This window comes from Acromyrmex echinatior, chromosome 2 (genome assembly GCF_024713525.1).
Source record: "Acromyrmex echinatior isolate Ae372 chromosome 2, ASM2471352v2, whole genome shotgun sequence".
NCBI classification, from domain to species: domain Eukaryota; kingdom Metazoa; phylum Arthropoda; class Insecta; order Hymenoptera; family Formicidae; genus Acromyrmex; species Acromyrmex echinatior.
Window position 1 is genome coordinate 5977334 of NC_141853.1, and position 25185 is coordinate 6002518.

A 25185-nucleotide genomic window follows, 5' to 3' on the forward strand; every position below is an offset into this window, starting at 1 on the left:
TAAAATAAATATACGTTTTATACATATATTCTATAACTATACTTTATTATTAATATTACATAGCAAAGCTAGAGTTTTCCAAAGAATTGCAAAAATGTGATTTTGAATATTTAGTTTATAATTAAGGTGTTTATACGTTTTATAACTTATACGAATAAAAGTATGTATGACATGATTTCAATATACCTACAACTCTTTAGGTCCGTTCTTTTTGGCTAAACTTTTGCATCAATTCATCTTTCTTCCTCTTCTTTCCTCCTCGAAAGATTAATCGATAGCTAGGGATACACGAGCGAATGGTGTGTGTGAATGTGCAAATTATTCTTATAAGCCTGAATAAAGTTAATTTTTTCATACAAAAAAAACTAAAATGTTGTGTTTGTGTATACCATCCTCATTGCGAGCATAGACTATAAGCACATATTGGATTATTCTCCGATAACGCAGAAGTTTACGAGGGATCACCATTCTGGCAGAAAGGAAGGAAGGAAGAGATTGCTGAAGGCAATTCAGAGCCGTGAGAGAGGTTGAATTCTAGAATCCCGGAATTAATTCAACCTTATCAGTTGTAGATAAAACTGATAAGGTTGGCGACCATCAATAGTGAGTGCCAGAAACATAATATAATTATTTTATCTGCGGAATTAATTAATTGGGGTATTTAATTGGAGAATATTCAGAATCCGGTCACACCCCTACTCCGGACCTAACCCCGACCTAACCGTGGGGTCGACTGGACCCTACCCTGGACCTTGCAAACGCCCACTAAAATCCACATACCCGGGAAATAATTTATGTACATCATATAAAATTACAATATAGCAAAGAAAACATGGTAGCACAAATGCTAATAACATCAGCGGCTAGGATGACCGGTCAATCACTTATTCATATGACCACGAGACAAATGGTGGATCAGCAACCGGCAGGCGGATATCAACAGGATCAGGGTTACGAAATAAACATACCTATTAAGAAAAGCCTGACATTAGATTTTAATTAATGTTACCCATAAGAGACGATAAAGTTTGTTTGGTATATTATTTAAGTTTATTACAAGCGTCGATTACGATGTCACCGCAAAGATAAGCTATTAATGTTACAAAAGTGGTCCCGTCGTGGCGGATTATTTGTTTTTTATTGAGTTTTTTATTTGACTTTATTAATTACATATTATGATTTATCTATCCTTATTCACACGCGAAATATGATAAGGGAAATACTATATCTATTGCAGATAAAGAAATTTCTTGGTTTAAAGCTTAGAAAGCAAAGAATGGCGAGTTACAATATTGAGAATGGTGGTTTATTGTCTTATAAAAACTAACACAAAACATTTGTTAGTTAATAAATCCCTTTGGATTAATTAAAAATAAATTAAAAACATTAGCTCTGAGATGATAAATTAGAATTAAAATGATCTTTCTAAAGAGACAACCTTGAAGCACAAAATGTCCATTTATTATAAGTTACGAAAAATATAAATTAATTTGCGTTTATTATAAATATTATTTTGTACTTCAATGACTGCGTGGATCCTAAAAGGTATTTAAATTTTAATTTTTAATTATAGAAATAGTTAATTTATTCTTATTTCTATTTTAATAATAATTGTATAGTTTAGTTAATTATTCGAAAATCTGAATTATAGCGATATTTTAGAAAAAAAGAAAATTCAGAAATATAAAAAAAGACAAGATAAATAAATATTTATAAAATATTTAAAATAAATAAATGATAAATAAAATGATGAATAATGTAAGTGTAGACAAAGCAAAGGAGGAAGAAATTGAGAATAAAATTACAGATTTAATAGTAATATCTTTATCTCTCTTTTCGTATAAATTTCTTATAAATAAATAAATAATTTATACTTTGTCTAAAAACCATTTGAATAAAAAATTCGACTCACCTAGTTTTATAAAAGAGAAATAAGACTAAAAGTCAATGTACTCTGCGTTTGAAAATATCAAAGAATTAAAGTTAGGAGTGTCCGTGCAGTGTCAGTGTCAGTGGTGGTCAGTGCGATGTTGGTGATAGTGATGGAGAAGGCAGAATGCAACTCTACAGATGCACACGTAGGAAATAACGGTTGAAGAGAGGGGGTGGTACGGTGGTGGTGAACGCGCGCTCGCACTCTGCAGGGCCCACTTGTTCTCCACTACGTCGGCTTGTCACTCGCGAGCGTGTTGCCGGTGCGGCAACATCGAGTGCGTCCTCCTTTGACCTGGCCGCGCTTACGATCCCCGAGTTTGTTCCACTCGAGAGAATTGCTGGGAACCACCACGAACTATTACAATATATACGAGGGACATGAGGAAGAACAATTAGTTCCTATAAATTTTTATCCGCGAAGATCCAAGAGTGGTAAAGATCTAAAGTGGTGGAGAACGAATTATCAATCAGTGATCGTAGTTAACGAAAGAAAAGTGCACGTGAGCGTCACATTGTGCGCAGAGCATGTTCTAAGAATTATCACTTTTTGTTTTGTCGTATCATTTTTTTCTTCATTTCGGTGAAACAAAGAGACCGAGAATGGCAAACGAGACGTTGGCGCGCGAAGTGGACGCGCACATTGTGACTATTCTATCGAGGCTATCGGCCTTCCGAGAGAACAATGCCGATGTGACTGACAGAAAGGCACCCATGTCCGTCGAGGCACGCAGTTTAGAGCTATGGCGAGCGGTGGCCATCGAATGCTTAGCCACATTCCTCTTCAGCCTCATAGTGGCTGGTGCGGCCGCCGCCTCCGCTGTATCCGGAAGCGGCCTCTCTGCGTTAGCCACCGCTGTAGCTTCCGGTTTCGCTATCGCTGCGATCTCCCTCATCTTCAGCCACATAAGCGGTAAGGGTATTAATGTATTATAATGATATTGTTACGAAAGGTGGTAATAAAGTAGGGAGCAATGTACTCGTTTATTCGTACATTTATCATCGAGTTTCGAGAAATGTGATTTTGTCAGAAAAGAAGTAATATCAAGATGATTCTTTGTATTTAATACTTAGTAATATAATATATAATGTTTTTGAAATTAAAAATTTTTTAAATTAAAATAATTCTTATTTTTATAATTTAAAAATTAGTTAACTGTAATTTTAACTTTGTTTAATTTTTCATCCTATTTTTATGATTTAGAAAGGAATAATAAGTTCACTTATATATGTCTATTTATCTATATAATACATTTTTTTCGTTTCATATATGTCCAAATTTTATATGTCAATATTTTTTGACATACATGAAATGAAAAAAAGTATAGAGAGCGTTCTATTCCATTTATGCGTAACTAAAAAAAATGATATTACATTAACAGCATTAAAAATAATTCTTATTAATTTTCAACACTATTAATGAAACAAATATATCATGTTCTTGTTTTAATAAAATGTTGTTTGTTTCGCTAATACTGTTATTGTGTGTATTCAAAATAATAAAATTATTTTGAATTAAACTAATGCCGTTAATATAATAAACATTTTTTTATCCGTACAGTTCTATTTAATTGTTGCATTTCGAACAGGAATTTAATTTTTTTTGTATAAATATTCATAAAAACACTTATATTCACATATAATAGTCTGCTTGATTTCGAATTATGCCTTTGATGTTGCGTCTGCAAGACTTCTACGTAAAGCGCGCGTCTTCTACAAAGCGTTCAGAGGCTAATTACGCAAAGGGTCGCGAACTGCTCAATGCGACGATCTCGTTGCGTCAATGGTTCTGTTCCTTCTTGTACATAGGTTCATGAGCGACGGCCCTCGCGATTTCTCTCGATTGGCTCATTAACCGATTACGCTGGCGCGGCCAACATTACCATGTTGTGCGTGTCTGGAACGTATGTGAGCACTCTCGAGTACGTTCCGCCGGCACGCACGATACGCGACATACGATGCGTGTAATAAACTCTCGGTTGTCGTACTATATGCCGGAAACCCGATCGCGTTTGCTCCCGACTCGCTATCGTTCCATAAATAAACGCAGAAAATGCGCGCCAACTTAATCCATTCAGACATTTCAGACTATGTACATTGCACAATGTACATCAAATTTGAATATATCATCCTCCGAAATTTATTTAGTTTTATCGATATTATCTGAGAAAAAATGCACATATTGGAAAAATAGAAAAAAATATAATTTTTAGTATGAATTACTTATTAAGATACACAAAGAGAAAAATATTTGGTTGAATTAAATGGAATCCTGAGGTGGAGAATGAACGATCTAGAATTCTGGTTAAATCTACTAAATTTCTAGTTAAATCTACTAAAAAAATTCTAGTTGAAATAACCAATATTTAGAACTTCCTCAGTTTAAATCTATTAGAATTCTAGTAGTACCTAAAATCTAATAGACTTATGTCCATTTCCATCAACGTAGATTAACTTTAATCTCGGTTCAACTTACTCTTTGTCTTTTTCTAATCTTTAGAACTAGAAAAAGACGAAGAGTAAGTTAAACTAAGATTAAAGTTAATCTACATTGGTGGAAACGAGCATTAATCAGAATTTTGGATTGTTCATTTTCCGCCAGAATTCAACCAAATATTTTTCTATATTCTTGGATCGAATTAAAAAAAAAATTTTAGCATGATTCCATTAAAATCAAATCTGAAAGGGTTAATCTTATTCATTAAACGTTTGTAGCTTAAAAAGAATTCTATTCTATAATCCATATTAGAATACACTGAAAATAAAAAATAAAAAATTCTCGCGTCGATCCAAGGGTATCTTTATTTTTTTCGAGCGCGAACGAGATGCCTGTCCCTGTTCGACTCATCCAACCCATCGTCCATAATTGAGCTCATCAATCTTATAACTTGTGTCACCGGCAATTATTATTTTTTTCTTGGATTTATTAACGTTACAATTTTTAGTCAGAAATAAAAAAATGAACAGAGATGAAAGTCACTGGAAAGAAGCATCGATCAAACTAGCAGGGTATAAGTCGAGAGAAGAATTGTCCAATCTCCCTCTGTCTTCTTTGATTCTTTCTTTTTCTTTATATGGAAAACCTTCTGCACGCAGGTGGACACGTGAATCCAGCGGTTTCGGTATCGTTTGCTTTGTGCAGACGGATTTCCCCACTTCGTGCTGTACTGTACGTGGCGGCACAATGCGGTGGCGGCATAGCTGGGGCGGCGATGCTTTATGGGTGAGTTTCGTCTTTGAAAATCAACATACCTTGATAGAAAATAATTCAGTCGGTTGCGTAAGATTGGTCGAAGTCGTCAACAACCGTTGAATAAGTTTGCGTTGAATAAGTTTATAGAAAAACTTGGCAGATATTCTCTCACAAGATGGTTATCATTTCGCTTAGCATGAACAATGAAATGATTGACGATCTGGAGCGCAACAAAGATATTAAATATTATGATATATCATGCAGAAGTTTTTTTGGTATTTTTATTCCTAAAGGAAATCGCAAGATAATTGCAATAGCTGCATAATTTTTTTTATGAATTTGAAAAAAGGAATTTAGATTTATTCTTTCAATTTTAATATAAATTTTTAAATTCCTAAAATATAGTCGATAATTAGTTTTGCATAGAGTACCTTAATATCTAATCGCAAATGTAATTGGCAGTACAAAAGTAACGAATAATAACAAAATCAGCGTTATCCGACGTGTAAAGTAGTGGGTCCTTGACAGTGTTCGGAATGAGATACACTGCTTTGTGAAGACAGCTGCTAGATAGAAGAACCAGGAAGGCATGTGGCCCATCCAAAGCTGGGCCGAGTTTTCTTCCAAGTGTTCGTACCGTAGCCGGTGGCCTGAGCGAGTTTTGGGAGGAGTCTAAATATTATCCACATCGTGATTTCTGTTTCACGTCTGCTGTGCGTAACGGTGAACAGGGCAAATGTTTTCTTCGGCAATTTCAACGTTTTGTTTGTGCCTTTCTTTGATAATTTCAAGGAAAATTTTTATGGAGTGTATTGTTGAAGATAATAAAATGAATTTTATCGTTATGGATGCGCAAGAAATGCTTAAAGAAAAATATCACGTTTAAAAGCTTGCAAGACCGATGCTTTTTTTATGAGTATGTACACAACGAATTCAACCGTAAAGCTGCAAGGACTAGGATTTTTAATCCTTGTAGCTGTAAAAAATATCACGCATATCTTGCAAACGTAGATAAGTTCCTTCAACATGGAACATTTATCGCATAAAGTAAACATAAAGCATTTGTCGCCAGATATATAACAGTTTCATGTGATAATGCACTTTCTGAGACAAAATTCAAAAGTATAGACAAAAAATAACTGAGAATAACAGATTTCAACTTATCAGAAACGTACATGTATACCAGATACACATGATTTCAGATAATTGAAATTTATTATTTCCTATCGATTTCCTATTGTCTGTACTTTTAATTGTGTTTCAGGCTTTACGTAAACTTGATATGCTGGCACATTGTGAATTCAGAATAGAATAAAAATACGGCCCATTACGGGCTTCGTGCCGAGGCATGAATATCCCAATTCGCCTCAGAAATATTATGATGTACGAAAGCACGAACACCTTCGAGCGATTCTCAAATAGCCCCCTCAATATATGCAAGTCCGGTGCACGTGCTTCGATCTCGCCCGTGGGCAGACGGCCTCCATCCTCTCGAAGGGCGAGAAAAAAATAAAAGGGGAAAGGCGCGCGCGCGCGCGCGCGCGTGTGTGTGTGTGTGTGTGTGTGTGTGTAGAATCGTGCGCTGGACCAAGAAGCAGAACATCGTTTGGAGGAGTGCGGGTAGATCGTCCTTTCGAAGCGGCAGCTGAGAAAGCCGAAAGAGTGCAAGAAGCGTGAAACGAAGCGAGAGCAAGATGAGAGAGAATAAGATGACGACAGAAGGGGAAAGAGTGATACCAGGAATGCCCGAAATAATTACGCTACGTTTAATGCTCGTTTAATTTTCAGAGAGACATTTAAAGAATGAGAAAGTGTAATATTATACTCTTCAAATAACGGCTGTAATATTGTACTATAATATACAGGGAGCGAAGTCTTGCTTGAGAATAATCCTCTCTCTTTCTCTGTCTTTTCTTATATATTAAAATTTATATTGGTTATATTTTTATCACAATTTAATATTTTATATATTTCTTAAATTTGCAGTATTTTTATAATTTGTACACTTGAGAGAACCTGTTCCAGAGCGCGAAATAAATGTCTTACTCTCTGTCTTTCTTTCTTCTTTGATGTAATTAACTAGATAAGATGCGGGTATTAAATCGAAGGAATGCAACAAGTTGGCACGAGAGACGCACACAATAAGGGAAATTAAGATCGAAAAGCGAAGAGAAAGCGTTGAGGAGAAGCGTGAAAAGGTGATATCGTAACAATTCCATAATAATCGGATATTGGTGAAAACATAAATCGATGAACATGAACGATACGTTTAATAACTTCTCAGGCTCAGTAATTGAGAAGGAAAGATGAAGTATATACTGAAAGAAATGCAAGAAGTTGGCACGAGGGCAAAATAAGATGAAGGAGATCGAAGCCGAGTGATAGGAGAGGAAGGGGATGAAGGGAAGGAAAAAATGGGAGTGTGCAGGAGGGATGGTAAGAGAAGGTGAGAGAAAAACTGTTGTGCGACGGAGGGCGGAAGGAGAGCGACAGCAGCTCGTAAGGGCGGAGAGATGCGATGAGAGGAGTGGGAGAGGCAGAAAGAGGCACGCGTAATTGGCAGGCGAGGGAGAACCTCGGAAGGTGAGCACCTGCCTCGTACGAGAAGCGGAGTCTCGGCGGTCCACCGCCTCGCAGCTGCCGCAGATGTTTCCCCGTGGACCAAAAAAGATCGCGCGGAAAAAGGAACGCACGAGGCGGCGGCGGCGGCGGCGGCGGCGGCGGCGGCGACGGCGGCGGCGAGTCGGCACCGTCGAGCGAGGAGAGGATGAAGATAATGAATACCTATGCATGCACACACCAAGGTGGGACAAGTTTCACGGCATCGCATCGGGATCGGGCAGATCGGCCCATGAAGGAGGACACGGCCGTTTCGGTGTGTTCGAAGAGCGGCGCCGCCACTGCCGAGGCAGATGTTCCCGCCGTTGCGTTGCGGAGATCATTGTCCGTTCTTCTTCTCTTCGCTCCGCTCCGAGGCTCCTTTCTTTGCCGCCGAACGATGTACCTCACCAAATTTGGCTTTACCCTTCACGTCGCGTGTCCGTGCTCGCGGCGCCTGCTTTCAGGATACTGAACCACCGATGAAATATTTCACTTTCTTACTTCAACAACTTTAAAGCTATGAATTCAGATCGAGCAACATTTTTACTATACATATTTATACATGTAAAAAATTATAGATCTATTTAATTCGATTTGTGTATCCTTGTGCATCTTTTTTATTACATTCAAATTATCTCCATCTTGACAATTATTATTCATGTAGTAATTTTATACGTAATACAGTGTCGACAAAAACTTTAAATTTAAAATGAATGTATAATCTGCATTTGTTCCAATGTGTTCTGAAATCCGCACTGCTGTTTTTTTTTTTTTTTTTTTTTACGATACACCTTTCCTACTGAATTGATACAAATCGGGTTTATTGCATATATCAGCTGCAAGCGTCATTAATATTAACGAGTTACTCCTCGTATAGAAACAAGTAGGCCTGCAAGGTGATCTACTATTTTCTTTTTTGCATTTTCTGCAAAAAAAATCTACAAAATGCATTTTCTGCAAAAAAAAATCTACGAAAGAATTACTTTTTACTCAATATTTACTATTCATCGTTTTTTATATTGTTTTAAATTTTGATTTCTTATAATCAGTATAATTCACTAAATCAGTATTCACCCAACTGAATTTCTTAATCCTACTATCTCTTTTTTTCTACTCATCCATGCGAAGTGATGCTGCACGTTTCTATATATCTCATCACGTTCTCCATCTCGTGTGACACTTGCCCGGCCACCCTCCAACCACCATATGACCGCACAAAGAGGTAACAAGTGCGCGATATGTACCGAAATAATAATCGAACAATACTCTAGTTAACCGGACGGGGCCAACAGGGCCCTTTCCCGAGACGTCTCGGGGGAATACCGGCGAGCTTGGTACAGAAAAAAAAGTCGGGGCGTGAGATCGAGAGAAAGAGAGCGAGAGTACGAAGAGTGCACTTGCATCTGTTACGACTTCGCTGGCTAACAGCGGTGGGTGTAAAACACGCGTGGAGGCGATTTCCGGGAGGGGATGGAGGGGGCTGAGGGGAAAGAAATTATGGGGAACCACCAAGGGATGGGTTTTGGCGCCCCTATCGTCTCGTCCGGGATCGTTCTCGATGCCGACTACGCGGCGCGTGTGAGGTAATAAATATAAAAACTACCCGATAAACCCCAAAGTGAGACTATCCGGGTCGAAAAACGTGATGGTAGAAGAGGGAGGGGAAAAAAATGATAGAAACGGCAGCCGCGAATTTAACTATCCGTGAAAAATTTACTGTCATCTCTTCATTACATATACTTACAGTCTTACAGGATTTTTCCATTACTATTATCCGCAAGGGAGTAATTTTTTCCCGCAAAAATGATAAAAAGGATAGTTTATATTTATAAGGGTGAAAGACTTTATTTAAAAGTTATTCTGCTCACATGTTAAGATAAAATCCGAGATTTTTCGATTATCTAGGCAAACTGGGCATGTGCTTAGAATAGTATTTTTGAGCGTTCCATATAAGTATAATCGAGATAAACAAAGATAGTACTAAAATATATTGTAAATAATGCAAATAATACAAATAATACAAAATAATATAAATAAGGAAATATTCTTCTATTTTGAATTTATATACTATCTAAATTCTTTAGAGTGGAATCTCATTCTAAAAAGTAAAAATTGAGCCTGTCTTAAAAAAGAGTAGCTCAATTTTTAATCTTCAAGAAAATGAGATTTCACTTTTTGGAGTAAGATATTCATTCTAAAAGTTTTAGAGAGTGTGTATATACTTAAAATTATAATTTATATTTATTTATTTCGTTAAGTCCATAAACAATTTCTTCCTTGATTAATATGTGAAAATGTTAGATATTGTGTTTATATATATATATATCACAAATATTTTGTATTCTTTGGGTCTCTTTTTAAATATATATATGTAATAAAAAGAGACTCAAAAAATACAAAATGTTTAACAGAGAAGTGTTTAATTTTACTTCTCCAGTTATTAGAGATTACTGTGGACGATTCAGAGTTACATTCGCCACAAAGAAAGTGCTTTATTCCGCTCGCGAAATTGGATGCATCAGGGATTAGCCCATTGAAATGTCAAGACACGTGCGCCAGGTAAGCACGCACGACGCACGATATAAACGAGCATCTTTTCAGACGAGGTTTTCCCTCGATATTTCCAATCGATAGGTTTCCAATCTGGTAGACCTAGTTCCTCTGGCGGCGCCAAAACTACGAGGCCACCAATAAAGTTCGGCTTACGGCTCCATAATCTATGCAAAGCGAATCCGCTCGAATAATTTCTGCCCGAATATTCTGAGATCGGTCGATGCGAAACGCGTTTGAGAATATGACTCTCGCAGCAGCGATAAAACCAGTGCAATCATGTAGAAAGATAAAAGTCCTGCGACTGAGAAAAATCATTAGTTCCGTGAACGGAAGAAAAAAATCGAAAAATGTGGAGTCTTGCGGGAAATTTTTGAATTTTTAATGATAAATTTTGCGCAACATAAAGTCGATGTGATGATTCTTAATCACATCTTGTGATAAAATTGGTATAAAAAAACAATTTTATTACTTTTGTGTGGTTCAACTTCTAGAGGAATTAAACAACAGAATTAATTATTAAATATTCATTTTAAAAACTTTTTATTAACATTAAAATTGTGACTATTGAGAAAATTGCATTGCAGTCACATTCCTTATACATGTCTACAAATGTAACTACGGTGCAGGTAGTTTTACTCAAGGAAGAAAATTTTTACTCTTTTATTCTTTTTTTCTTTTATACTTCCTTCACAATTCTTTTCCTTCCTCTAGATTTCGTTTCTTTCAGTATTGCAGTTTTCAGTTTCTATGAAAACTTTAAAAGAGATTCCGTTAACAATATGTCACGCTATAAAGTTTGAATTATCGAGATACCTTCTGATCGTGGATACAAAGGTGATAAATCCAAGGTTTTTAATTTGTTTAAATACTTTTTAAAAAACCGTAGAGTGCCTTGCAAAGTGGTCGGAACTTAGTCTATTTAGCAAAAGGGTTCCTTACCATTACTATGAATCGAGGAAACAGCTGTGTGGTGTGGCAGGTGTTGTGACGTCAGGCAAGACACCCGCGGTGCGCGTGGCGAACCGGATGTCCAGGAATGAAAACAGCTTCGCCGCACGGCTTTCGTGTTCGTATAGGGGTGGTGGTGTCCTTCTTAGCGATCGTCGAACCATTGCTATCGGAGATTAACAATTCTTCGAAGGATCACGCGCAATCATCCTTATTCCTTACTTCTTTTTGTTCTTTATTATCCGATAAATACAAATTTCCCATTATAACTAACTGTGAATCGCAACACGATCTTAATTTATAAAAGTGTTTGAACATGGTAAAATAAATTGAAATAGAATACTTTAAAATATGTACTTTAAAAACTTAAAAGTCTTAATTATTATAATTTAGTGGAATAAAAAGAATATTTACATTAGGAACTTTGGATTTTTTTAAATATAAATTTAAAATTTAGCTTTGAAATACCTCTTTTCATGAAATGCGTTTATTAACTTTATTTTTAATTCTTCAAAATTGAAGTAAAAACGATTTACATGGTAGTTATTCTCTGGATTCAATGTTGTAAAATAGCGATGTTCTCGTGTTATATAGGAATGTTCTATCGCGAATCGAACAGGTATTTGCATAAAGATGATAGAGAGAGGTCCATCTTTGCTTGAGGATCCTGCAATCACGAAAGCGTGATTTATATAGTAAGATTTAGCTACGACACGCAATATTCACGTCTACTCGAAAGCTCTCAGATATTGAATTCTTAATCCGTGCTTCTCGAAAAGCTTTTCATATCAACAAAATCGATTCTCGTAAAATTCTTTTACGATTTATAATATTTCGTTTTCAGAGGTTTTTGTGTCCCTACATAATTCTAGTTTTTATAAATGAATTAAACTTTTTCAAGCTTTAAGCTGGATTGTTTTAATTTTCAATAAATTTCAGTTTATTCTTGCTTTTGTCCTTTCTTTCTCTCTCTCTCTCTCTCTCTCTCTCTCTCTCTCTCTTGCTCTTTCTTTTGTCCATTAGATAAATTACTTCATGATTTATTCAAAGGTGGAACATCCAGCTTTTAATGTTCTTTATTAAATAAATAAAATAACGCTTCTTATTAAGTTCCTTGTTAAAGATTAAATTATAAACGAAATTATGTTGCGATAATTATTACGCTTGATTAGTATTATTTCGATAAATGAGCACAATAATTATATGATAAAAGATAAATTGTAATAAAACATCATCAAAGCCTAGACAATGTATAAGTATTACAATTTTGAGAACATAAATGTGATGAATTCGTATTTATAATACACGCGATTTTTAATAATTTTACTATGGTTAGTCCTGTTACGTGATGGATACAAGAGAAATCGGCGTTTCGGATTGAAAGTACATGAAAGCCAGGTGGGTCACGTAGAATGGTCTTTCTCAGCACATAGGAATGTTTTAATGCCTGAAATGGTTTTATCGAAAAGTGGCATAAATGCATGATCAAGGATTCCATCCCTTTAGAATTGTTTTGGGAGAATCGAACTTTCTCTTCATCGATACGTTATATTTCGATGATACAAATGATATGTATCATATTGGTGCAGAGTTTATTATTAACTTTGAAAGTAATGAGAATTAATTTTTTATATGTCTCGTTTATACAGTTAAAATAAGCCTTTGCCTTTACCTAATATACGATCGACCTTTTTAGTTTTTGACAAACATTTTTTTATTATTACATAAGTTCTAAGAAGATGTTTTTTCAAAGTTACAGAGGAATTTGTTTCTTTATGAAAAGGTGAGCGTGAAGAGATATTTTATACTTTCGAGTATGTGTTAAAGTTTCCAGACTAAACAAGAACGTAAGTTTTTGCCGCGCTTAAAGAAATAAGTCTCAGCGTGAGAACTGCTAGATCTGATAAAAGTTAGTGTTGCTCTTTCAGCTAGGAAATTTATTTTTATATATTATTTTTATTAGACATTAATTTCTATTCTATATATTATTATATATACATTATAAATTGTGATTTATTATGCATTAATCATTTTCTTTTATTTTTGATATACTTATATATAAATATTATACATTGAACAAAAATACTAATTTTCAATAAATATTTGTTTTAATAATTCTAAGTAAATATTTACTTAAATACTATTTAAAGAAATATGTACTAAAGTTTAGTAAATTTTTTTAGTGTATACATATATAATATTAACTGTATAATATCGTTAGATGTGGTCGTTTTGATCCTTTGAATGTGAACATATGTGTCAAATAACGTGATGCTGTCAGATCAAAAAACCGTAAACTCTATTGTAAGATCCGTCAACATCGGCGGAGCTCGTAAATAGAAAAAAAGAACTTCCACTATTAGGCAAGCCGGTTTGAGTTAAGTTGAACGAAGTAGTAGGATGCCAACAGATGGTCGCAACCACGTGTTCGTTTTCAACAACCTCCTTTCCATTTCTTCCCTGCGGAACGGTAGATTGGATGCACGCGTGCATCGCATTTTGTATTTCAAAATTAGCTTCGTGACACGACCGAAATCTTATGCACTATTTTAAGAAATCACATGTCGACGAGGATTTACCATGGCGCTAATCTCATGTCATTTGAAAACTAAATAGATTTTTCGAAACCAAAGTAATTTGAGATAAGTAATAAAGTAAAAATTAATTGGAAAGTATAATTAAAGTATTTTATTAATCAATTTACGATAAATAAAATAACTGTTGGGATTAAACTCGTACATACCTAATAATTTTAATATTTATTTTCATCAAATATATCTACAGTACATTAAAGTAAATCAGATTAAAATATTTAGAAGTATTTAGAAAAAGTATTTAGAAAAAAGAAATATTTTAACATATTATCTAGCCTCTGATATATATGTTTAAATATTTCTTTTTCAACATTTGGATCCATAATTTTGGAAGAAAGAGTAATAGATAATTAGATTAATTAATTTATTTAATCACAAATATTTCGATCCGTATTTTCGAAAGAAATAGCATATCGTCAGGTCGAATTACAGCTCGTGCCAAAATTAATATCGTGCGTGACATGATTTGCAGAACATGAGGAAGCCGTCGAACATTGCGTGGGCTGATCGTGAATTTCCGTCCCTTTTCTTTTTTTTTTCTTAATCCTACCGGTGTTATATATCCTTAAGCGTGTCCGGCGTAGATAAACGTCTTCGGAGGCCCGGAGACGTAGAACATCTGCCGCGTCGTCGGACCCCTCCGACTGTGCCCCCCGATGAAGGAGAATCATTTATGGGGCCCTAAAGCTCCTTTGTGACGGCGACTTACGCTGTACGGCGCCCAAAAAGGACCACGGAGGATTCCTTTTGTGCAACATGTGGCCGGCACGTGTATCCTCATGTATGAAGACGCGGCTAGGCGATTTATATGGGATCTATATGGAGGAGAACGCGCGATTCGCTCTCGCTAGGACAGCTGCGTGGTCCTTGGCATACCTAAAGGTCAATAGGATTTTTACATCGTACATCTACATGCGGGTTCAGATCTTTCCTAAATTCCTAGATCATAGTCTATCACAATATCTATCGGTGATACAAAAGATGGGAGGTTTAAAATAATGCGGCTGAAATATAAATTTATAATTATTTGATTACCGTCATACGTATTTCAAATAATATTTTATAGTGTATTTTAAAACAATATTATACAGTTCGAAAAATATATCAATTATTCTCTTTTACCCAGAAGAGCTGCTCGAATTTACCAAAAGTTATTTTGAAGGACCGTCACTTGGATTATTATTTAAGAGGCTTAGCAAATGATTGTACTGCCCTTGCGGTGCGTTTCCATTCAGTCGTCTTGAGAAGGGATACCAATTATCCCTTGACCCTAATATTTCCGTTGTATTACTCGCAGTTTACTACGTCGCTTTGTCTGAGATTTCGTTTAATTTATGCAACTTCCTTTCCTTTGTTTCGCATATTAAAAATGTCTTCACTTTGTAATTTGACCTACAGTCGATGACTTACGACTAATTGTCTTGACTAATATTATTATGACATTAAGATGAAGAAGACTGTTCAAATGAATGAAAAAGTATAGAAAGAAAGTGTATTATTATCATTATCGTGTTTCATTTTTGTCAAGAAATGCATCTCTTTATTACTTTACGTCCAGAAACTAAGAAAGAGTTATGAATTGTCGTATAAGAATAATAACGCGACGGATTGCACGTTTCAATGACAGCCGAAGTAAATTATGTGTCATCACAATTCGTTTCGACAGAAAAAAATTAATAGGCACTGAGTGCACGTTGTGCGTAGGTGAATTCGGTATTTTAATCGGCGTACCCAGCTTCCTGTCTCCTTTCAACCATAAACAATACGGGAGGGCGGAATTGTAGGGCGACCTTTTCTCCGATATACTTCGTTCTCTTTTATAGGAATTCCTGTGCTTTGTTACGGCGCACACACCTCGAACAAGAAACCGCATCGGACACGAAAGATGAAACCCGAAATCATCGGGCCGCGTACCCGATCCTGACGACGACACGCCAGTTTCTTGAAAGTGAGAAAGGAGAACGTAAAAGTAGACGGATGCATCTCGGACGCAAGAAAACCCGTAGCGCGGCGAGCTATTGTAATGAGGAGACACGCAGAAGACTCGAATGATAATGATGATGAACTTGGCGTACAACACGCCGGAGGAATTATAATAATAATCAAGCCGTGTAATAATTTCAGCATTTTGACGTTTATACATTGCTCCCACGGTTATTCGATACGGGTCCGGTTCCCATTGGAGCTATGCGGCATTTTCTACGTTCTCTCATCTTCGTAAAACATATTTATCTCGAGAAGAAAGCGGTATTCTATGATCACTCATTGATATTCCAGATATACCTAGTTTCATATCTGCAGTTCACTATACATTAGCTATTGGATAAAATATCCATCAATCTTTATAATACACTGACAATATTCACATTTAAATTTTTAATTAGTTTTACTTGAATCAAGCTTTCTAATATATTTCAAAAAAGAGAAGCTCTTGTTAAGAAATTTATTTATTACTTCACTATAATACTTTTAAATATAATTAAGATACTTTTAAACTTAGAAGGAGTGTAATATTATTTAAAACATCTTATTCTAACTTTTTAGAAATCAAAACTGTATTTTCCCTCTAAATTAAAATATTACGTTGTGATAAATTAATTATAAGCTCGATATACAACATCTTTGATTTCGTTAGTAATGAAACCAAATCCATCGTCATCCCTCCTTCGTCGCCCCAATAATGACTTTACGGTTCATCTACGTTCTAATTTCATGGTTTGACCATGCTAACCTCAGCCATCTGAACTTTCCCAAGACTTTATAATGGTATCGAAGCGAACGCATCATCTCCCAGACCCTCTGAGCTTTCGTCGTTTATCGCGTTCGTCACATGTGCGATATTCCTCATACAAGGGGATTCTGAAGCGGTTTGGAGTGTCCAGAATTCGGTGCAGTGGAAGGCAGTCCAGGACAGAGGGGGTTGATCACGTCTCGACAAGATTCGAGAAGGGGATTCGTGGTCCAGCACGCGGAAGGGGGTATCAATAGCTCGTTAATCGCAACGGAGGGTGGGTTCGGAGTGATACATATCCTGCCCCCCCCCCCCTCCTCCCCCTCGTCCATCCTCCCATCCCCGTTGAATTGAAATTTATTTAAAACGGGCGCACCGACGTACCCTGGGGGGTTTGCGCCGAGGCGTCTCTCTCACCCCTCGCGTGTGAATCGCGAAAACGGTGCACAGGTTGTATCGGGCACTGGCTGCGGCTCTCGAGTCAAGTGCACGCAAGATTAAACCTTCCACCATCATGTCTCGCCTGGATGACCACGCGCTTTTCATCACGCACGACGATCCCGCCTGAGAACGCACCCGCCTCCCGGGTCGAAACCTCGTCGAATTTCTCCCATGAAACTACTCTTTACATGCATTCGACTCGCCTTTCATATGAGATCGCCGTTTCTCGCGAAAGCCAGTAGCCAGCGACAATAAGCGTATTATATGCAAAATAATTCAGAGGACATTTAAATATATATCATTTTGTATTACTCTTTTTATATTACTTTCGAATATGGCAAAATTTTAAATACAAAACTTGATAATTTCAAAGTAAAAAAATCATTCTGGTTCTACTTTTATCAATAATATATGACATAAAATATGATGCCAATGTATCAAAACTTGATGCTTGTTTCCATCAATGTAAATAAATTTGAATTTCGATTCAATTTACTCTTCTTTTTTCAGTTCTAAGAATTAGAAAAAGATAAAAAATAAGTTGAACCGAGATTAAAGATCTACATTGCTCGAAAGTATCATTGGACATAAGTATCTTTCATTAATTATCTAACTATAATATTTACATAAAATAAAAAATATAGAAGATAGATTTTAGTTTCATTTAGTTTGAAAATGATATTTATAAAAAGATTTTAGCTCGGGTAGTAAGCTGACGTTATTTATCATCAAAACGACGTCAGCTTACTACCTTGTGGATAAGAAATATTTTCGAGATAATAAAGTCCGGAATCAGATTCGAAAATGAATGAAGAAATGCAGAATTAAATAAGTCGTGATAAATAGATGCAAAAAACACTATAACGAATATAGCACATAAAGGGAAATAATAGAAGATATTCAAATTTTCAACAATAAAGGCTTCGCATTCCATTTATACTATATCTTCAGTTGACAATTGTTGGAAAAGCCGATTTTTATATAAAGAACCGTGAAATAATAACCGTGAAATAAACTGCTATAAAATATTATACATTATATGTATCAGGTCTGTCCAATTTGAGCTAAAACGGAGCCAAAACGTAAAATCATCGATGCAAAAAAGATTCAATGTAAGATTTCATGGACTGTAAAGTGTTGTTGATAAGCGTCATTCAGATGCGTATCAACACTTTACAATCTCCATATTGATTTTTTTGCGTCAATGGTTTTGTATTTTGGCTCTGAAATTCTAATTGGACAGGCCTACATTATATTATATAATACATTATATTATTCATTAGATATCCACAGAGCTTTCGACAGAATCATCTCTGGCAAAGTTATCTCACACAAAGAAAAATAAATACGTCGTTATCGTTCTCGTGCATTCGTACGTTGATCGCAGCGTAACGTATCCACGTGAGAAACGCATATTGCCGGACGATTTTTTTGCAAAAGAAGTAAAAATCCGCTTATCATGCGAGGGCACGCGTGTAAATACAAAAATGCTGCCGTTCTTTTCTCTTTTATCCGATCGGGGACTCTCGTCGACTGTCGCAGTTGATCCCAATTGTGCGGTCATGATCTGCATTTCTGATTTCATCAATTCGCTCTCTTGTGACACGTTCGGTGGAGAGAAAAGAGAGGACGGGAAAGAGAGTGAGTATTGTCATTTGCATCGCAACCGCAGCTTTGAGACGGGGTGTTTCGAGTCTGATGAGAAGGAAGAATACGAGGGGCGATGAATTGCAACTCGAGCCCAGTATTTAGCGATAGGATTAATCGCGATCGTGCGATCAGACAACCAACGGGACAAAGTTGCGAGGGGCGAGAACCGGTGTATTTTTGCACAGGTGTATTCCTGTAAAAATTTTGTGAGTAGATATTACCGGACGAATTTATCTGTTTAAGCGTCTCTGATATGCAATGCGTTTGAAGAACGTCGATTTCAATTTTAAGAACAGAAAAAATTAATTCTAAATATTCTTAATATAATTAATTTTAAATTGAATTAAAAAAAACTCATCAAAACTTAAATGATAATTAAAAAAGTAAAAACTCGATAAAAAGAGAAAAAATATTTTCAGCATAAAAAAATGTTATTTATTAATACGATATTAAATTAAATACATAAAGTTTAGAGCAAGAGAGAGAAAAAACTCAGCTAATAATTTCTTCGAAGTAAAATTATGAGCACTTTCGCATCTTATTTGTGCACCTCTACGAATTGAGGCAAAAAAGGGAATAGAAGATGATGCAAGAGACATGATTATGGTAATATTATTGAAATTTAAATGCTGTATTTGAGGAATCTTGGCTGAACCAAGTCATTTCATAGTCCATGCATGTATAAATAGCACGAATGAAAGCTCGTTATAAAAAGGCAGGATTAAAGGAAATATTCGTCAAATAAATAAACGTAAAAAGATTAAAATAAGAAAAAATATTATAATATTTGTGTAATATTTAACTACAAAACTTATTATTATATTTAACTATAAAAACAATAAAAATTGACACACATTTTGTATCTTTTCCGTTCAACAACCTAAAATTTATTTTTTTTTTAATTTGAGGAAATTAATAACGAGAGACTTAAAGTTATATAAAATATTAAGATTGAATTAATTTTTTCAAGTTATTGAAAAATTGTAGCTATTGCCTATAAAACATTTAATTACATTATATACGTTTGCACTTGATATATAATACATTTATTTCATTCTTATTTTGACAAACAAACTCAAGTTCAGGAATATGTAAAGTGCAACCGCATGAGCACTCGTGGGATATGATTTGGAGGTCATATCTCTGCGACCCCATATGATTATATGAACTGAGAAAATCAACGAGAATTTTATGCAAGGAAAATGTCATGAAAGGAAACATCGGGGTCACATTTAAGGGCTCGAGGATGCACTAGCTAATATAAACATTACACCGTTGGGACCAACTTACCGCAGGGGGTTTTTATGCAGGGTGCATGTCTCACAGCAAGCTTCAATAGGAAAATCATCGTACATCATATCTCGATGGCGATATAACTTCTACATACTGACACTACTGCCATATAGAAGACCATATGTGATCATTTTTGGCGAGCGATCGATAATTTTCTGTTTCTGAAGAAAAAAAGAATTTTTTATCACGATTATCTTGTAGGAAAGTTGCAAAAATTACAATAATATAAGTATATAACTTCTGATAATGTCCTCAATAAATATACATATACATATATATATATATATGTATGTATATATATATATATATATATATATATATATATTGACTGCGTTCCGATTCACTGCCAGTACTGAAAATTGATAGTATACATTACGTGCATTCATTGCAATCAAATAAATTAAATTTAATTATTTATGATGTAATCGTAATCAGTTTTATATTCAAACAAGATACAATATTACTTAAGTTTCATTAATGGATGAGTCAGTTATTGACAAATAATTTTGAAATAATTTCTACATATATAAACAATATTTATCATATTTATTTCTCTTTTGATTTCAGAGTAACTACACCTTCGAGCACGCAGACTCTGACGTCCCCTGGTCGATTAGGAGGTCCAGTCGAGAGGCTTCTAATCGAAGTAGCACTATCAGTATTTATTGTGCTAGCGCATTTCACTGTAGACTCACCTAGATCACTGCCACCTACGATTTCTTCGAAAGCTTCCGCAGTTTTGGCTGCAGCCTATACAGCAGCTACTCTCGTTTTTGTAAGTTTATGTTTTATGATCATTTAATTATATAGTTTTAATAAAAAGGACGATTTTGGACAAATAATGGATGCAATAATTTTTCCATCAAATTAATAATTAATTATTACTTTTAGAGATTGTCTAAAGTAATGATTATTGTCATTACAGATAATTACATGTGTTGTTTCGGTTGCTCTAATTATTTCAAATTTACGTATCTTCGATCTCTTAATAATTATAATAACATTATTAAAGTGTGGTAATTAAAAGTCTCTCATTATTAATAATGCAAAATACAATTTAATCTTTTATATTGTATTTTATATTCTATATTTAATATTTAGTTATAAGATTGTCACAAAATTATTAATGAAATAATTCTTTGTCTATAGTAATTTTTGCAAGTTATTATTCTATATTTTTCGTATTAAATAATTCATCTTGTAAGGAAAAGATATTTCCTTTTCTCTAGCGTATGCGTAATTATAATGAAAAAACAGCATTCTTTGCTTTCTTCTTCCGTTATGCATGTCGTTTCTTGCAACCACTCTCTGTCCAAAAGCGTCTGTCGGGTTCTTTCCAATCCGGCCGACGTCCGCATCTTTAAAGAGCACCTGCCGTTGCATGAAGAAGAAGGGTGGGCTCATGGAGGACGGCGAACAGGGAGGTGAAAGAAAGAACTTGATCCTGGACCCACCTGCTCCGGAACGAGTGTACAATGCACCCCAAAACGAAAAATGTCGAAACCAACGTTCCACACGTGTTGAATGTTGATCCCCTTGCAAAATCGAACAAGTACATTGCTTTCAATGCGAAATTCCTAAGTATCTTTGCATGTTTCTTTGTTCGATTGTCACGTCTAGTATTACGAAAAAAAAAAAAATGGAACGTATCATATATAATATATGTGAAATAAAATTTTACAATTTGTTAGAGATATTTAAATATAAATTATTTGTAATTTTATAATTTTTTAAAATTTTTAACAAAAACATACTTAAGTATTTAAACATTAAACAAGAAGAAGAATTATTCTTAAAAACTTACTGTTGTGATTACAATTGATAATCCTTTTTTTTTAATTTTCAGAGTCCTTTCCTGAATCCAGCCCGCGCGTTGGGTCCGGCGTTCGTGATGAATCGCTGGGACAATCACTGGGTGTACTGGGTTGGCCCGCTGTCGGGAGGTGCTATAGCAGCTCTGCTGCACGAATACGTCCTGAGTTCCAGGAAGACGAAGGACTCGCGCGATTTAGATGACGGCGACAATTCGTCCATGAGATCCGACGAAGACACGTACGACGATCTGGATAAACCAAACGGGCCCAAGTTCCCCAGCGCGTACGCAACTTATCGTCCAGTCGCCGGCGCATCCTCGTCGATCTACAGTGCACCGCCATCCGCGTTGGAGCGTGTCGAGTCGATTTATGGTGGTACCAAGTCGCTCTACTGCAAATCACCGCCGTTGACACGCGCTAATCTGAACCGTTCACAAAGCGTTTACGCGAAATCGACGTCGGGGCCGCGGGATGGTTTGATGATCCCGAAACCGGGCCCACTGGTGCCAGCACAGAGTCTGTATCCAATCAGATTAGGTCAGAATAGCTGTCAAAACGGTAATCGTGAGATCCAGTCCGGACAGCCACTCGGCGGTCCACCGAGCCAATCGGCACAGAATCACAACAGCACCAATCAGAACATGCAGAATCAACTGCAACAATGCACGCAGAGCATCTACGGCATCCGCGGGATCTCCACGGGTCTCAGCACTCGGGAGAACGGTATTTATGGAGTTTCTACCGGATCCACCATCTACGGTCGTGCACCCGCACCACCGCCTAGCAGCCAAAATTCGCAGCAGTCCGGGCAGAGTGGCCAGTCCTCGATACAAAATCATCCACCACCGCAGCCTCCATCGCAACAGCAGCAGCAACAGCAACAGCAGCAGCAGCAGCAGCAGCAGCAGCAGCAGCAGCAACTTCAGAACGGACCATTATCGAGCAATTCGGATAATGGGGCCCCCAGGCGGCCCGAGAGCATGTATGGCCATGTGTCGAGACGCAGTGATGATTCCGCGTATGGTAGTTACCAGAGTTCCACGCGAGGAAATTACGGCAAGGTACCTGGACCTCCGGGCCCACCCAATGGACCTCCACAATACCGCGATCAGGGAAGACCGAGTACAGCCGGGCCTCTTCAGCAAAGTCAAAGCGTGCAGAGTAACTTCCAAAGAAACTCGCCGAACCCTCAATATTAATTAACTATGAACCGAACAGATTACCATGGTTCATGCGATCAGCAAATCATTTTACCTTTGTACGCTGTCAAAACAGCTTTTTAATGAATGTTTTAGGAATCTCGTGGTCCAGTAAGAATTTCCTTTTCTTTAAATATGATTGACTTGGAATAAAGTTCGTCCTATTTCTAAGATACTTTACATCCGCAATGGCAAATTCTATGAAATCCAACTTTGTGTCTGAGAATTTTGTTTCGTTCGGTGAAATGTGAAAATAATATGATTATATAATATGATGGACCAATATTATTATTATTAGTCGTATTAATAAATCTTGGAACTTGTAAATATGTGTCACAGTAACGTATACACTGTGTGTTTCCGCACGATATGCATGTTGAAAGGAAAAGAGTCATACGGTTTGATCGAGGAACTTTCTTATGTTTTATAATGTCAGATTAGGTACGTAGCTATTGTATAACGAAAGTAAATAAAACTTGGAAGAAACGAAATTAAGAAATATACAGAAAATATAAAAGTATTGTTCTCAATAATTTTAACAATTCAAGAATTTTTATGTACATAAAAAATGAATTGACCTCTTCGCTCATACACTATATATTTGTGCGTTTGTAAATATTTTTATTTAATTTACTCATATAAGAATATTAACTCTACCGTTTCAACTGATATTATTATGTCCTGATATTATTAAATCCTTGTAGGAAAACGACGAAATTCTCGATTATGAAAACTTCTTTACTCATAGAATTGTTATTAATCTTTTTGCAAATAGCGACGGAATTAAATGAGAAAATCGGAACTCTACTTTATAGATATTACTTTTTTCCATGTATAAAATTAAAAAGCATAATTTTATCGCGTAAATTAATATATTTGTACAAATTACTATAGTGGCATTTTATAATAAACGCACGATGTATGATAGCCACTATAGTGATACCATAGCGAAAGAATTAAATCGCACATAAAATATATTCTGACAATTTTAGAAATAATCTAATTAAAAAAATTTGTAAATAGATCCTAGTTAAAAAATATAAGTCTATCGTTTCTTTTTTTATCATTTGTGTCGACGATGTCATGAGTTTTCATCTCTCCATTATTTTACTGATAATTTTTTATAATTTATAATATATATATTGTATAAAAACATCGCTATTCGTGATCTGAATTCGAACTTGTTTATTTTTAATAGCGATGAAACATCTAATTAAATTTAATATAAATAAGTTTATGATTTGTAGTTGTGTACATAGAATATTATAGATTTATAGAAATATATCTCAATAATTGCAAAATAGAGGATGAAATGAATCCTTTGAAGAAAGAGAAAGCACGTTTCTATATTGTTCCTTGGACAATAAAATCACTTTTTAGCGTTTTAGGGCATTCAGTAAATTACCGAAAGATTGATCTCGTGCTTAGTAATTGCAAGCTTCTCTCTGTGCAAATTAATACGTAATTTGAAATGGATTTTATGCGTATGATCTAATTTCTGCTTCGAATAAAGATAAATGTTTGTGAGCGATATAATGAATACTAATTGGTATCAATTAAGTAATTATGAAATTTTGTGTACAAAAATCCGATTAAGCTTTAAGTTTAGTCTGTAAAAAAATTTTTTTCAACAAATATTCTTCAAAGTGTGACATATTATATAAATTATAATATTCATTTTAGAAGTTTCTTGCAAAAGATCGGCTAAGATAATATAAATATTATAAATCATTTATACCAGGAACTGCATTAATCTCGTATTTCTCACCTTCACTTTTGCTATGACCAATGAATAGTAGAGGTTTTATAAAAAGATAAATATATTAAATGCAGAACGTTGTATCAAAGTAAATAAGCAAGTAAATATAGTTATCTCCGTAAATAACCATAAAAATTACAATCTAAGTATTTGTACATATTATGTGTATTTATTAATCTATATTCTATATCTATGTAGAAATTGTAAGTTTGATAATTGTTACGGTCGCATATACGTGCGTACACATTTCTAATATATACATACTATATGGGCCGACATTAGTATATATATATATAAAATGTAGTATATGTTAGAAAATAATGACAATAAATATATCTAATGAAAATTCATAAAGCAGTTTGCTATTTTTACGCTCGATCAATACATAGTATAATTTATGATAAATTCCGTCAAATATATATATGCATATATATATATATATATATATATATATATAAATGACTTTATGCTCATATA

General features: G+C 35.2%; 1 protein-coding gene across 1 annotated transcript; it reads left to right on the plus strand.

Moving 5' to 3' along the window:
- The first annotated feature begins 1369 nt into the window (after window positions 1–1369).
- bib (MIP channel family protein big brain) lies at window positions 1370–25062 on the plus strand. Its single transcript, XM_011069796.2, has 4 exons — window positions 1370–2845; window positions 5029–5155; window positions 20504–20711; window positions 21783–25062. The coding sequence occupies exons 1-4, from the start codon at window positions 2536–2538 to the stop codon at window positions 22947–22949; spliced, it is 1812 nt and encodes a 603-aa protein (XP_011068098.2). The 5' UTR covers window positions 1370–2535; the 3' UTR covers window positions 22950–25062.
- The last annotated feature ends 123 nt before the right edge of the window (window positions 25063–25185 follow it).

Bases quoted from the DNA above. Each gene is read 5' to 3' on its own strand.
- bib (XM_011069796.2), top strand. From the start codon at position 2,536: ATGGCAAACGAGACGTTGGCGCGCGAAGTGGACGCGCACATTGTGACT. The intron at 2,846-5,028 runs GTAAGGGTATTA...TTCTGCACGCAG, and splicing joins CATCTTCAGCCACATAAGCG to GTGGACACGTGAATCCAGCG. The intron at 5,156-20,503 runs GTGAGTTTCGTC...TTTTGATTTCAG, and splicing joins GGGGCGGCGATGCTTTATGG to AGTAACTACACCTTCGAGCA.